At 34.0% G+C, this 15,979-nt stretch overlaps 1 protein-coding gene across 2 annotated transcripts in view; it reads right to left on the reverse strand.

The window, feature by feature from the left end:
* Nucleotides 1-15,979, reverse strand: part of arid3b (AT-rich interaction domain 3B) — an 84,617-nt gene that overhangs the window by 37,710 nt on the left and 30,928 nt on the right. For both annotated transcript variants that reach the window (NM_001083002.3, XM_087311097.1), the window contains 2 exon segments: nt 9,393-9,465; nt 13,505-13,579. In NM_001083002.3, coding sequence (NP_001076471.2) covers nt 9,393-9,465; nt 13,505-13,579 — 148 coding nt within the window.

Raw genomic sequence — 15,979 nt, forward strand, 5'->3', positions numbered from 1 at the left:
GCAGCAGAAATATGAACAGTGTCTGGGCGCCGCGGACAGCCACCAACTTGCGAATTCTAAAATGTATGGCACTGCGTGGTGCGCTGCTATGCGTCGCCGAGCGGTGCTTCAGGTGTGCGACCTGTTTTACGTTCTTGTCGCAGCACCAGTGGCACCAGAATTAGGCACCGAAATTCATACCGGTTCCAAAGATACCGCATTTTGGTACCCAATCCTATTTATCTGATAGATAAATTTAACTTTTTATTAAAAATAACCAATAAATGGGTGATATTATATAATACAGCGTGGTGTGATATTAAATTACTTTTAGCCACTTTCACACATACAGAACTTTCCAGATAATTACCACGAATTTTCCAAAAAGGGATCATGTGTGAACAGGCCCTTTTTAAAAATATTGGTAAATTCGTTAAGGTAATTTTCCAGAAAGAGAAGTTACAAGTAATACGCCAGAATGCTGCACTGTGTGAACACAAGAGGAAAATTGACGGTTCACGTTTAAAATGCGCTGACGTGAGACATCTGGTCCAGTCAATCAGAACATTCAGATGCATTCACATCTGCGCTGTTAAGGAAAATAAAATATATGTGCCTATGATAAACCGCTGTTTGTTTACCTTTAACCTCTGCTTCAGTTGCTTAACATGTGCAGGTAAAGGAGTTTGACAGAGTTTGACAATATTGATCTATCCACAGAATTTGTGAATTGAAATGCATTCAAATGTGTAAACACTGTGGTTCGCGCTTCTGCCTTTGGATGTCTCTGGGACAAAAGCAGCTGCATGAATGCTAAAGCTTTAAATAAAAGTGAAACCTAAAACAAAAGTCCGACACCTATGTTTAAAAATACAAGGGCAGCCATTAAGAGGTAATTTCTGGTTAATGATGTTAAATTTATTTTGGAATAGATGTGTGAATGTTTTTTTCTGGATAAATTCCGGAACGTCTTTACCTGTGTGAACAGTGTTTTTTTTAATTTACAGGTAAAGTCATCCCAGAAATTTTCTGGATATTTACCACCATCACTGTGTGAAAGGTGCAATTGTTAGCTGATATTGCATTCATGAACATCAACCTAACACACTTGTAATGGACTACCAAGAAATCAATTGCATTAAATACATTATTTTAAATCAAATTTTAATTTCAAGTGATGACAATTACTAATAAACAAATACATTTTTAGCAGAAAAAAAATATTACAATATAATAAAAAAATATATAATTGAATACTATATAAGACCTAAAAACAATTGCAAACTGACAACAAAATGCTGAAAAAAATGCATTTGCTAAACGATAACTGTAACACTCATTCAGAAAAAAATCTCTTTTAAAACTTACTTCAGATTGGAACTAGTTGACAGATCATCTTGATGTAAAAATGTAGAAAACATTTCTACAGTCACATAAATTGAATACAGCACACAATTTGTTAAGCAATTGGTTATACTAATTGGCTACAACTTGTCAAATGAATTGTATTATTTCCCTAACATCATGGGTCTTAATACCTTTAAGCATCTGCTGAATATCGACGCCTTTATTCCTACTGCAGTTGCCTAAATATGTCACTTTATGCTGCATGGTAATGATTAACTTAGTGATAATGATCCCTGAAAAGCCTTGAAATGCACAGCTTTGTTTGATGTGATGCTCTTTCAACTGAAACATGAAGATATGATTGGACGGAGTATCCCCTTCTCCTTTTAAAAGAAATAGTCAATGGGGTTATATGCAGAAGGACTTTTAATTTTCCAGTAGCCTGGGTCAAATGCTTCTAGTGAACTGCATGCAGTTACAAAATCGGCACGTTTGAGGTCTGTCTTCTTTAATAAAATGTTTAGATTACAAATCAATACTGTATTGCAGACTGATCTCACGAGGAAACACAAGTATTTTACGTTTTGTCAGTTTAGTGGCTAATTCGTACAAATTCGTACGAGTTCAGTCGTGCGAAAATGTATGATTTAAAAAGGAGGCGTGGCACCCAGCCCCACCCCTAACCGTCATTGGGTGATGAGCAAATCGTACAAAATTATAAGAATCAGATCGTACAAATTCAAATACGTTGTGTATTCCGATGTTAGTTGTTACGTTTCACGTATGTTTTGTAGTATTTTTGTTGTTTTCTGCTCTGCGCTCTTCTCTCTCTCTCTCTCTCTCTCTCTCTCGTTGTGGTCCTATCCTGTTTCAGGTGTGCTACCATTGGTCGGGTGAGCTGTCATTCACCTTTGTCACTAAATCGGCGCGCCAATAAGGATCGGGTCCGCGCAGTATAAAACCGGTGCGCTTGCGCTGTTCTGGAGGAGCGCTTGGCCTGCCAATCTCCTCACTTGTGTCGGCCGGACTGTTTGTTTGATTGATCCGCTTGATTTGTTTGCGAGTGCTATTTTCTAGTTTTCTCCCGGTTTATCCTGATTTATCAGTTAAACTTGTGCTGCTCTTGTTAATGTTTAGTGAGATTTTGAACGATCTTTATGAGAATTGGATTACCTGAGATCTTGTTTTGCTAATGGCTAACAGTGTGTACTTTACGAGAATTCTAGCATTTCGAGCAGCTTAGTAAAATTTTGTATTAGTTAGTTTTTGGAGGCGTTGCCACATGTGTACTTGATCAGAGGTTTATCAGAGGATCCATCTAGGAGCAGATACATTGGTGATCTGTTGACAGATCTGATTCTCCTTTGTTTTAAATATAAACTGTTTAATTTGGACATTTATTGATGTCTTAAGCTTACATTACTTACAAAAGCTCAAAACATCTGCTAAAAAACTCAAAGCTTTAATGAGATACCAGTTTTTGAACTTGTTTGATTTTATTACATTTGAGCAGGGATGCAACGATTATAAATTTTGGTTGTAAGATTAAAGTCTGAGGAATAATCCTAATTCCATGGTTATCACGATTATTATGCATTCATTAATTTCAAAACACTACTAGTTCACTACCACTGTGGGTGGGTATTATTCGCCTGTGTGTACAAGCTCGGATCTTCAAACTAGCGCACAGTTAACATAACTTTGTTTAGTTGTAGCAGTTTTGTTCCGTGCATGAACGTGGTGTTGAGAAGCTTTTACAATTAATTAAAGCACGGTTAGTAGTGAAACCGTTTAATCGTTGCATCCCTACATACGAGAGGCTATACTGTAAATGCACAGCATTCTATATACACTGTTGTACTGTATTCAAACTAGGCCTGCACAATTTGTTTCTGAATCAAATTTGCAATGTGTGGCTCTGCAAGAGTCGCATCACAAGATCTGCAATGTCGAGTTGGGATTATCATTAACCAGAAAATGCATGCAAAGTTTAACCCTGATTGAGTGAAAGACTATGTAAGATTGAGCAAATGTAATCCATTTGGCCAAAAGAAATTAGAAAATTTGTAGCTTTAACAAAGATTAATTGCATTTAGCTATTTTTGCAATGAAGGCTGCAGTAGTGGATCATGAATGGGTGTCATTCAATAGTTTTAGAACAATGTAGATCAAATTTTGACTCTTGTATAAAGTGTTATTTTACATTTGATTTGATTTCTTTTCTGTACCCCAATACTGTTACACTCCAGAAATCATAAGGCATTACTTAATTTGCAACTTTGTTCTGTAATTACTTATGCTTGTTTATATGCTTGTTTATTTATATTTATGCTTCATTATATATTTGCAGAGGCTCTCACTATTACTGTAAAATTATTATTTTTTTTACAAAATAGTTCCTTTAAATCGCAATATAAAAAACTAAATATCATAATGTCAATTTATTCCAATATCATGCAGCCCTATCTCAAACAACAACAAAATTAAATGACAAACAGTTACTTTATCCCTTTAACTGCCTGCTCTACCAAACTTTTAAATAATGACTGTTAAAGTCATTTAAAGAATTAATGTTTTAAATAATGGTTTACACTACACAGCATTATTGGTTTACCAAAAAAAAAAAAAAATTGCTTTGTTTTTTATTGTAAAAACAAACACACAAGAAAACATGGTAAATGAGGATCTGAGTTTGTGGCATACCTTAAAAAACAAACAATTTACTATTTAAAAAAGTTTAACTTTGATTGTTTTTAAATAAATTGGTCTTCCACTTTATATTTTTATATATTTTTTTCAAAGTATTTGCATTAATTCCAGTGCTTTTACCATAAACCGATATATCAACCTCCACCAATTGGTTGATATCTTAGAAATTATGGGATGTGTTAAAGTGTTAGATGGCAACATTAGGGAGTTAAGAAATGCAATCCTATATCTTTTTGTTGTTGTTGGTGGGACAGTTAAAGGGTTATTAAAACATAATACAAACAGGACCTGATGTCAGTCAGTATATGCAAATCTAAGTATGCCATCATCTAGCGACCAACCAGAGCTTAGCTACTTTGTATTCAAAATAGTTGGCAACAAACCTACTCTAACCGATTCTCTGCTTCAAAATACAGCATTCAATGCAATTCAAATGGGTCTGATACATTTTTGTGATTGTGATGCATCTGATGCGCTTTGTGTGTGTGTGTAGGGTGGTTCACAGAATTGTTCAATAAATCAATGATTAAATGGTCGACTTCAGCTGCTTCAATACTTCAGAAACAAGAGAGTATTTGATTGGTCAGAAGATGTAACGAGCAGCCTATGTATCAAAAAACAATCCATTTTGGAGTTTGGAGTCAGGTTTTTAACGCTTATATCTTCTAAATGCAAATTTAGTCATTGAGCAAACATATTTAATAAATAATATATATTCAATAATAAATAACCAAACAAACACAAATAGCCAAAAAAACCAACAACAACTTCAATATTGATTTCAGAGGGACTTTAACATAAGACTCATAATACTAGAATTAGATAATCAGCTTTACACTGCTCTATAAACAAATACATCAAAACTCTTATTTGTGGCTTATTTTTATATACTTTTTCATACAACAAACTCTTTAATCGCTCAACTTGGATATCTGTTTTTCCAGCATTCCAACATTACACCCCCCTCTCTTTCTCTACTCATCTTGTCATCATTTCCTCTCATCCATGCAATCCCCTCCCCGTCCCGCTGTTATTCAGCAGTCACTCCATTGTCTTTGCTTTTCTACTGTCTGTCATTCTTCTGATATCAAAGGTGGGGCCCTGAGTTTTAGGGTCTCATTAATCTTCAGGAGAGGGACAGGGGCCCCTTAATCCACCTCACCCACCCTCTATCTGATCCCCTCAGGCCCCGAGCAAGAGGTCCCCCCCCCCCTCCCTCCAATCAACACACACACACACACACACACACACACACACACACACACACACACACACACACACACACACACACACACACACACACACACACACACACACACACACACACACACAGAGAAAGAAAGAGAGAACATCCCCACAAAACTCCCCTGCAGCCACTGCTTCTGTTCTCCTCCCGTCTTATCAAGTTTCAAGGGCTTTAATGTGGACAATACACAGGGCAGAGGCTGACTTTTATAGGTGTGTGTAAAGTTAGAAAGATCAAAGCATAATATATGGATATGGCATAAAACTATATGGATAAAATGGGTGTTGCATGTTTAGGAATATTATGGGTTCAATGGATCTGAAGCTCCGTCAAAAGTTATGCCAAGTCAAAATAAAAAAAAAGTTATGATTTACATCCTTATTTCGGTTACTTTTTATGTTTATCTTTTGAGCTGCGTCATTCTTTCAGTCCTTTTCAGAATTATTTTAGAACTTTAAGTATCATGTCACGGCAAGGAAATAAATTTCTAAATATTAACATATTTTATTAATGTTTCTTTTGAAATGTTCCAGGCTTCCCCCCCCAAAAAATAAAAATAAAAAAATCATGCCCTTTACAATTTTGGTATATAAAAAGCAAAATACTATATTAAATGCTGTAAATTGAGCTTAACTTAAATTAAATCTGGAATATTCTATCAAACATAAAACTTCCTCAAGAAACCTATTCTGTACATCAAAATAATTAAAGTAAAAATAAAAAATTAATTTGTTTGTTTGTGTGTGTGCAGTTTGCCCAATTTATTTAGAAAAAAGGTTTCTTTTTTTATTTCAACCAAGGTGCACCCATTTTCAGTAATCTTCACAGTTGTTTTTAATCATGTGGTTCTGATGAAGAGCGAAATTCATATGAAGGGCAGGAAGTAAAAAACTAAAATGTAAGACAGAGGAAGGTCTGTATTTTTGTGATTTTTACCATATTTTCAAAGAAGTAATATGTTGGGCATGATCCTTACATCATAAAGAGGGCTGAGTTTTTACTGAACTTAAATTATAAATCACATGAACAAATATTATAGTAAACACTATAGCGTTTGAAAGCATTTGAAAGTCGTAGTAATTATATTGTTGCTGTGCAACACACACTGTAGTAATAAATACAATGGTTTCAGTTCTCTTTGGAATACACACTATATACACCATCACACTGCACCAACAGTTTACACTGATGTTACATTATTTACTGAAGTTTATTTGTTTACTATGCTACAGTATTCTGCAGCACTCATTAACAGAGTTGTACACATTATACACTTTACTATGTCGTTCAAAAATCATGTTTATTATAAAATTACTGTAGTTTTTCCACATCTTCAAGGTATCACAAAAAAACAGATGAAAGCATACAAAAGCATGGACGCATGGTTTACATTATTAGTTATTTTAGTATAATAACCATCTAGTTTTGTTGCAAGGGTTCCATTTCTTTTTTGTTCGGTTGATAAACTTAATTATAAACTTAATTTACCTTCAACAAACATTCACTACAGCTGCACATCTCGATGTTAACCTTACGGTTGTTTATTCTGCCTAAACGCCAGTAAAGACTTGGATTATTGCAAAACAAGACAGAGATTTCATTACAGCGATTACATAGCAGGATACGTTATTTACAGGGCTGGAAATTGCGACCCATTTTGGTCACAAGTGGCCGAAATTTTATTTATGCGACGTATATTTGGGAGCTATGCAACATGTTTTCACGGCAAAATGTTTACCGCATGCGCGGATTTAGGAGACATTCACACAGAATGGATCTTTGCACCTAAAAGCACTAAAAAGTGCTCCAGTGGAATGTTCCAAAACAGTTGTCAACTTGCTGCAGTAAACAAATCCTGTAATGCCTGTCCCGCCTTCAAGCTCTTCTGATTGGCCCACTGCTCTTGAACTTCCCGTAAATGGATTAGTTAATGACAGGGAGCTACAGCAGCAAAAATGTAAAGGTCCGGATATGAGAAAATGAAAATAAGACAGATTTTGTTTTAGAAACCAACTAAAGTGACAAGCGCATGCAGATATTTGTTTGTTTTAATTAGTGTTGATTTTAAAAGCAATATATCTGTATATATAAAACTTGTAGTACCAGTTCGCACAATTCTTGGTGGGTGCGCCTAAATTGTTTGAAGTTAGAAGCACCAGTGCTACAAAGCAAAAAGGTAAATTTCGAGCCCTGATTTATATTCTTCTGAATTTTGTATAAGTGATGTGGTGATTGTATCTGATTTTTAACACATTAACATATTTATATACATAGTTAGGCCTGTATATAATCTTTATTGGTGCTGTCAAACGAATTATCACATTCAAAAAAGTTTGTACATAAGGATGTATTGAAAAAATGTTTACTACACGCAGCCTTTTGGTTTTTAGTCAGTTTTAGTTTGGTTTTTTCAGGTTTTTCTTGAACTTCCCTCTTTGAGCAAAAACTTTTGAAAGTCTATAAAAGCTGTTCAGCATTTCTTTTTTTGGGGTAATTTAAACTATTATAAACAACATAAAACAGAACCATTTTGATGTTCTGATAGCGATTCCTATGTAGAACAATCACTACCAGCTTTCCATCCGAATTTCACGCGTTATTAATGATGTCATGTGAAAAAAACCTATTACTTATTTAATTATTACTTTAATATTCTTATATTGACTAATTTTCTTATTAATAAAATTACAAAAAAAGAACAATTTTATTCACCGATAAACCTAGACCAATAAACCATCACTTACCTAAATGTAGAAATAAAATAGCTTGGGTTTTATTATTACCTTGATCTTCTAAGTTGTTGCCAATCATCCATTCACTCATTCAGGCATAAATAAATAAATGTTGACTAGAGCTGCACAATATATATTGTTTTAGCATCAATATGGCAATGTGATCATTCGCAATAGTCACGTCGCAGAATCTGCAATGTTGAGTCTAGATTATAATTCATCATTTGGATGCATTTTTGAGAAATTGTACCCTTAGTAACTTTAATAAGGATCCATTTTATTGATATTATTAATAAAATAAAGACTATGCAGTATTATTTTACATGTGATTATTCAATTATAGTACATCTGAATACAGATTGACTCCTCAGAAAACAATAAAACAGTTTATTTCATTTGTATCTTTTTCTTTATTGTATTCATCTGTGTCTGTTTCTTATATTTATGCATATGCACTCCCCTAAGGAATTCTAGTCAAACTAAAATTATAAGTTCACAAATAAAGGATTTCAAGCCATGTAGGAAAATTATAAATCGCCATATATATATCTCTCAGAACAGCAAAATCTGTCAGATTTTTCCTGTATCGTGCAGCCCTATTGTCGACCACTAAAATAAACTGGTTATCAGGGCTAGGTAACTCTCATTCAACCTCAGAGACTCTTCAGAGCAACACCAGACATCTGAATCAACAAAACCAGAAAGGTCTGGTCGCTTCTCAAAGTTGTCAAACTTAAAACAAGGTCACAATCTGCACAAAACCAGCTACTTGTGTCAGCCACTGATCTGAATGTCTCGGTTACGGCAGATATATTTGCGTTTCGAGATGCAAAACGAATGACAAGAGGAGCAGCGCAGGCACACGCTGAAACACTTTCTTAATAACACACAACCGTCACCCACAGAAGTCCATTTCACACACTCCATCAGTCAAAAAAAAAAAACATCATTAATCATGTCTGAGAGGACCTCCATGATGGACATTTGGCAAAATCACACTTTTCCCATCCCCCGGCCATTACCAATCCTCAGCTGACAGCCCCACTTACGCAAACTGGTAGGTGGTTACTGGGGGTTTGATGGTAGACCAACACAAACAGATCTCCATCTGGTTGAGTTTAAACCCGGGGTATGGGGTTAATAGCACCGTCAAGCTGTGTCGCTGAGAGCTTAGTCTTAGTCGGATGACGCCGTCAGGCCCATCTTTCTGTCACAGTATGCTAATCTGAGACCAGGGACATATGATTCCACTTAACTAAGGGGGCCGTTTCCATGCTAGGTGTAGGTGTCCGATGAAATTGCTAGTCGCCAAAGAGAGAAGCTAAATTATTTGTATGGGGGACTTGTGTTAGAAAGTGCATTAAAAGAGCCTTTCCTACCTCGTTTCTGCATGTAAGCGAAGAGGTCATCGAGGAACTCCTTTCGTTTCGGGTCATTGTCCAGTTCGTAAAGCTGAAAATTAAATTTGTGAACAATTAATTGGTTTACCTTACGGAGGCTTCTTTACGTCAGCCATTTTGTAGATAAAACTATTATTATTACAGTATTCATGATAAAATAAAAAAAATTGCATTTAGATCAGATATTTAATTGTATAATGAAATTATATAATCTGATTAATTTGTCAATGCAACATTATGTTTGACAAAGAATTGTGTTTATTTAAAAACAGACTGAAACATAATTAAATCAATCAATCAATCAATCAATCAATCAATCAATCAATCAGCTTAATAACTTGTGAAATGAAGATTTTTATTGATAGAAATTATGCTTTATTCACAAATGTTTCATGCGATATTCTGGTTTTGCAATGTAGATGTATGCATGCATGTATATTTACACATTCATATATAGAATAAACATACATATTGTGAGAAGTATGGAGCTCAATACCAATCAGTACTAAAAATTTAATAACGTCTATTTCTTGATAACGTTTGAGCACTTTTGAACAGTCTTAAACACCGCTGATTGGCTATTGTGTTCAACAGAAATGACTGTGATTGGTCTTAGGTTCACCACACTTCACTGCTGTTCACCAACTGCAAACAAATCACGTGAACACATTTGCCAGTCAGGATTGTTTAAAAACATGCTTAAATATTAGCTAGTAATTAGCAATTTTTTATTTATTTTAGTAGCGATTGGTACCAAACTCTCAATACTTTTGACAGCCCTAATATACATGTACATAAATGCATGCTGGGGGTTTCCAGTACTGGGTTGAGGCAGAAGGGTAGAATATTTGGGGGTTTCTTCTGCTTCATTCTGAAAATTTTTATTGCAAGTAAATTTAGGGTGTGTTTACATAATGAAGCATTTAAAAATGCAAAGTTCGACATATATATGCACATACACAACTATGCCCGTTAAGAAAAACAACAGAATAGCTTTCAAAAACTGTGAAACCATTTTTCAAAAGATAACACTTTCAGTTCCACAAAACTGTTGTGTGAATGAACTAACAAAACACAAAACTTTTCCAATCTTAGCTGAAACTTAGTTAACTTATGAAAGTAAAAGAATCATTCAGAGAAACAAAAACCAGCAAAAATAAAGTGAAGAGTGTTCGTTTTTTTTTATTTTTATTCATACAATACTAATAAATGTGTCAATGCGGCATTACGTTTTGGTCTGTATGACTTAAAAACAGACTAAAAATGAGTAAAATTTGTGAAATTAACAAGTCAATCAATCCGTATTCTAGTAAACAAACTCAAGGGAGATTTTTATTAGAAATAAATAAGGGGTTCATTTTACATGATGATAAAGGTCGACATTTATACAAACAAGATGACAAAAGTATTGTTTTCAAAAACTTGAACACTGAAACACATTTCACGGCCCTTTAGGTGTCATCACACACAAAAAATGTAAACAATAGCATAGAATCTTTAGTTGAGTGGGGGTTAAACAAAACATCTATAATAATTATGTCCATGAAAATAAGTATTGGAATACTCATTTATTGGAATTTGTGAATTTAACAATATTCCTTATGAATATGCATGGGTTGGTATACGACTCTGACAGTTTGATAACCTTGGATAAAAATATCACGATTTCACAGTATTGTGATAACTGCTATAAAATATGTCTTTTTAAATATCTAGGTAAAAAACAAAAAAAACAAAATTCCCTTTTGAACACCATATATTTTATTTTTAGAAACATTTTAAATATTTTGGAGCAGTAAACATCTCAGGCTAAATAATTTAAATGAATCTTCTTCTGCTATCTTCGTATGTTTCAAAAACAGATTTCTTTACAATTTAAAACTGCATCTTTGGAAATCTTTTCTGCTGGAGATACTGTTGTTCTAAAAAAAATGTAAATAAAAAAATCTTACACATACCTTAGGAAAGGTATAGCAGAACATTTTGGCGGTTTTAATACTTTGACTTTTCCAAACCACAGCATACCTTGAAAATGATTATCTTCCCGTGTCGACTAATGAATGGTGAATTTTTTAAATGAAAATTACTTGACAAAACAATACAGTTCAAGTCTAATTATGTTGCACTCCTCAATCACACGAGCAGCCCAACTAATCAATAACAATAAATTCCATTATCGATAATTATCATTTTATATTTATATATTATTGATTTTGCAGCCCTTAACATAGCACGACAGATAACATAAGTCTGGGTCTGCAAAATGTGAACTGCACTGGAATTATGATGGTTATTGCAAATAATTATGATTAGATCAGATCACAATCAGAACATGAATCAATAATTAAAATCAGAAAACAACATTTAAGAAAAATCAAATGTGTTTTCTTTTGTGCAAATAAGAGGAATAATGATTTAATACTGACTTTTTTTCCAGAAATTAATGTTTTTGCATATTTTTTATCTGGTCATAGATAATTTTTTAAAATCTAGATTAATCTCATTGTAATCCTGGAATTAATCTAGATTAATATGGCTCATTTGAATTCTGCCGAAGGCATTTTGAATATGTGTCCTACCCAAATAATTACTAAAAGTAAGTTTTTGAGAATGGATTTCTCAAGCCACGTGGCGTATTAGACCAAGGGCTCATCTCCTGTTTCCAAAATGCATCACAAACTGCTTGAAAAACTGATCTACTATTATAATTGGTGATAAGAATAAATGATGTTCAATAAGATGTACTTGTGTTTACTAACTGTTTATTTAGTTAAACATGAATTTTGAACTGTAGGCCTACATAAACTCGAAACAGTGATTTTTGATTACCTTTATCCGACTAAAGTCATAACTGAACTAAACAGAAATGGAATTATGACTTGGAGTATGCATATATTAGTGGCATTATTGAAGTAAACACCGCATTCAAACTATAACCGTCATGTAGGACTTTTCGCCATATTTTCCGTTAAGATCCACACATTGTTATAGATTAGTTGGGCCGCTCATGCACTTCACGTAAACACCTTAATTATATTATTGTCTATTAAGGCGAATAACTAGATTATGGATGTCCATGTAAAAGTAGCCAGGAGAGTTTTAGAAGTGAAAGATCCAGTTGGGCATCCTGCTGATTTGATCCAGAAGGGCAGATTTTTTTCAGACGGCTCATCGGTTTGACTTTCATTCACCGTCATTCGTTTTAAAAAGCACCCAGTCCATTTTATTTGTATATGTTTTACTTTTTTAGCTACCATTAATTAGATTCACTTTAGTGAACTGCATCCATGTTAGCATGTCATGTTTGATTGTTTTGATTGTTCACAGTAGAAATACACAGGTTCGAAGACTCGTTCTCGCCCCCTACAGGGCAATTCGGCCATGTATACATCCACGTTATCAAGGTGAAAGTCATCATAGCTTGCGTAGAATAGACCCAGCTCCCAACTAAATTTTGAGAATGGATTAACGGTTTTTTTTTTTAATCGCCCAATAAGAGTCTTGCGTTAACACAGCACGTTAATGCCAAAAACTGCCCACCACTAGTTATTTTACAATGTATTTTATTTTACATTCAAGTTCTGGAGAATATTAAATAATTAAGTTTATCAAAAAGTAACAATTTTGTTTTCTTTGACTTATTGTATGCAAACGCAAACATTTTATGCAATATTACAGTTTTGCGCATAAGTCTAATTTGCATCATTGGATGGAAACGCATCTAATGATAAAAAATATTTGCGTAACAATGGCATCAGATTACCATATTACAACGTCTTCCCCAGCTCAAGAGTCTGGTGATACTGAAGAATAAAAGTAATACATGCTTACAATTCAGCTTTGGTTATCAATTACACTTTAAATACAATTAAAAAAAGTTTTTCCAGTTGTAAAAACATTTCACTGTATTACATTTGATCATTTGTTTTCTTGAAACCACACTGAAATGAATTATGAAAAAAGTTGTCTAATCAAAAAATGAGTGGTTCTTTCACACGCTTCTGTAAAGTTAAATAACCAAGCGAAACTGTGTTAGTGGGTCAATGATGAATGTGTAATAACTAAACAGCAGCTTTAGAAGTAATGTTTACCTTGGCAAAGTCTCTGGAAGCCTCACCTCGGCTTCTCCCACCATCGCCTTCTTCGTTCCAACTTGAATTTCCATTCTGCAAAAAAAGAAAGCAACATCATTAGCAAATAAAGTGACAGGAGAGGATGTCACTGAGTGTCAGTGTTTGAAGAGACAGGCTAGAAAGTGACTTGTTGGGTGTCGAGAGTCAAGATCCACAAACAGGCTCCTGTCTTCATGTGGCACATGTCTCCTTTAGCGTTAACCTTTGATCTCCAAGGGTCTTCCTCTTACTAACATTAAGGGCTAACGTGAACACATCTAATGGATAGAGGTAAGTGGACAGAAGCTCCAGAGAAAACCTGACAATTACTTCAACATTTTATAATTCTAATTATTATTAGTTATTATTATTGTCAGAAAGTTTTTATTAAAACTTTGACTGAAAACAGCAACAAGAGTTATTCATATATGAAACAAATTTAGCTATCACAATTACATTTAATATTTGATGAATGAGTTTTAAATAAACTCATTCAACATTATAATAGATTGATGCGTTTTCCTTTGAACCTTCAAATAGAGAGAAAGAAAATGCATGAAAATGCATGAATAATTGAATATTTATTACATAACCAATATCAGTTGATAAACAACAGTCACTCGCATAGGTAAACCCAGAGAAATATATAAAGTAATGGTCTATGTCAAGGCTTTATACAATCTTGTAATAAATAAATAACTAAAATGTTTATTATTATCATCATCAATAGGCATGAAAATTTCCGCTGAAATTTAACTAAAATAATATTGTAATAAATATTTCTTTTTAATACATCTGTTTTGTTTAAATGCACCACAATCAACCAGATCAACATTGCCTATATTTACTGAGAAATGGATAAAAATATTTATTTTCAAAACGAGGTGTACTCAATTATGCCATTACAATTTTTCTGTCTTAAAATTAGACACATTTCTTTTGCATGAAGATTTTAAAAGATAAACAACACAAATAATAAAGGTTTTCCTAACTTTATGGTTAAACTCCACAAATCATGAGTGTTTTTTTAAATGTGGCTACTGGTCAATTATAATGCTGGTTCGACATTGTAGATCCTGTGTATATTGCGATATCGATGTGGAAACTACATACCGTACAGCCCTAAACCTTATAATAATAATAACAGAGAACAAAAGCTACACTCAAATGACCTTTGCTGCATGTATAAACTACTTATTTAAAATGAGTTGAAAACTAAATTCAAGGTTTTTTGTGACAACTAAATTGTTTTATGTTTAATCCACTTAAATTTGTACAAACTGTAAAAAGAATTGAGAAAAATTTGAATGAGTTAAATCAGTGGTTCTCAAACTGTGGTACGCGTACCACTAGTGGTACGCGGGCTTCCTCCTAGTGGTACGCGGAGGAATCGCCAAATAATTAAATAAACAATTAACATTTTTAATCCTTTGATGTGAACTATATTATCGATGTGATCAGCTTTGGCATTTTTGTGAAGCGTACGATCACAGCGCTGTGCTTAGAATGTTTATTTTAGTGCAATTTGTCATAAGCTGCTGAAAATCAGTTTCCGAAGTGATTCTGAAGCGTGATTTGACTGACATGAAAACTGGCCAATCACAGTCGACCTTTTTTTGTGTGTGTGTGTTTTTGCGTGAAACGTAAGGGCGGGACAAAGGCTTTCTGAGTCGCAGAGACAGAAAAAACAACTTAAAAACAAATGTTTTGTTGGAATAATGCTTCTCGGATGTTTTCACTATCGAGATGTCTTGCAGAGTGATTAAACCGCGGACATATTTCCTGCCTATTTGATGATCTACATACACGTTTCGCTCTCCAACAGCGAGTCGACTCGCCTCTGACCTGTCACTCCTCTATACTGTCTGAATGGCGGCGCGGGAATAGAGGTATTGCGCAATTACTCATTTCTGGAAATGTGGCGAGTGCTTTATTTTAACACGAGAGAGCGCATTCATGTACGCAAATCACTAAAACAGATATGCGAGCTCTTAAATAAGCTTTTTTTCAAATGAACTGCAAGTCCTGTCATGATCGCCTGTGTGCTCAGATTGAACACAATCGCGATCTGTTCACTATTAAAGTAGACATTATTTGTCTTTGTTACTTGACTAAATTTAGTCAAAAGTATTCAAAGTTATCAAGTATTTAGAATTAGATTGATGCATGATCGATGACAATGCTAATGGTCTTATTTGGCTGTATTGTAAAGTGAAACTTACTTTTAGCAAAGGTGGAACTTTTTTTATTTCTTTACGACAAAATAATTATGCTGGAAATGTTTCTGGATGAGGTATTTGTGTGATTTATACATTTAGCTGTATTCTGATCTGTCTTAAAGCATTACAGGTCAAAGCAATCCCTTGTTGCTAATTGTTTATTTAAAAATAACAATAAGGCTCTTAAAGCACTGCTTTGATAAATGTATTGTTGTCATATTTCAAATACCTCAAG

This window comes from Danio rerio, chromosome 25, assembly GCF_052040795.2.
Source record: "Danio rerio strain M-AB ecotype USA chromosome 25, GRCz13ab, whole genome shotgun sequence".
Classification (NCBI taxonomy): Eukaryota; Metazoa; Chordata; class Actinopteri; order Cypriniformes; family Danionidae; genus Danio; species Danio rerio.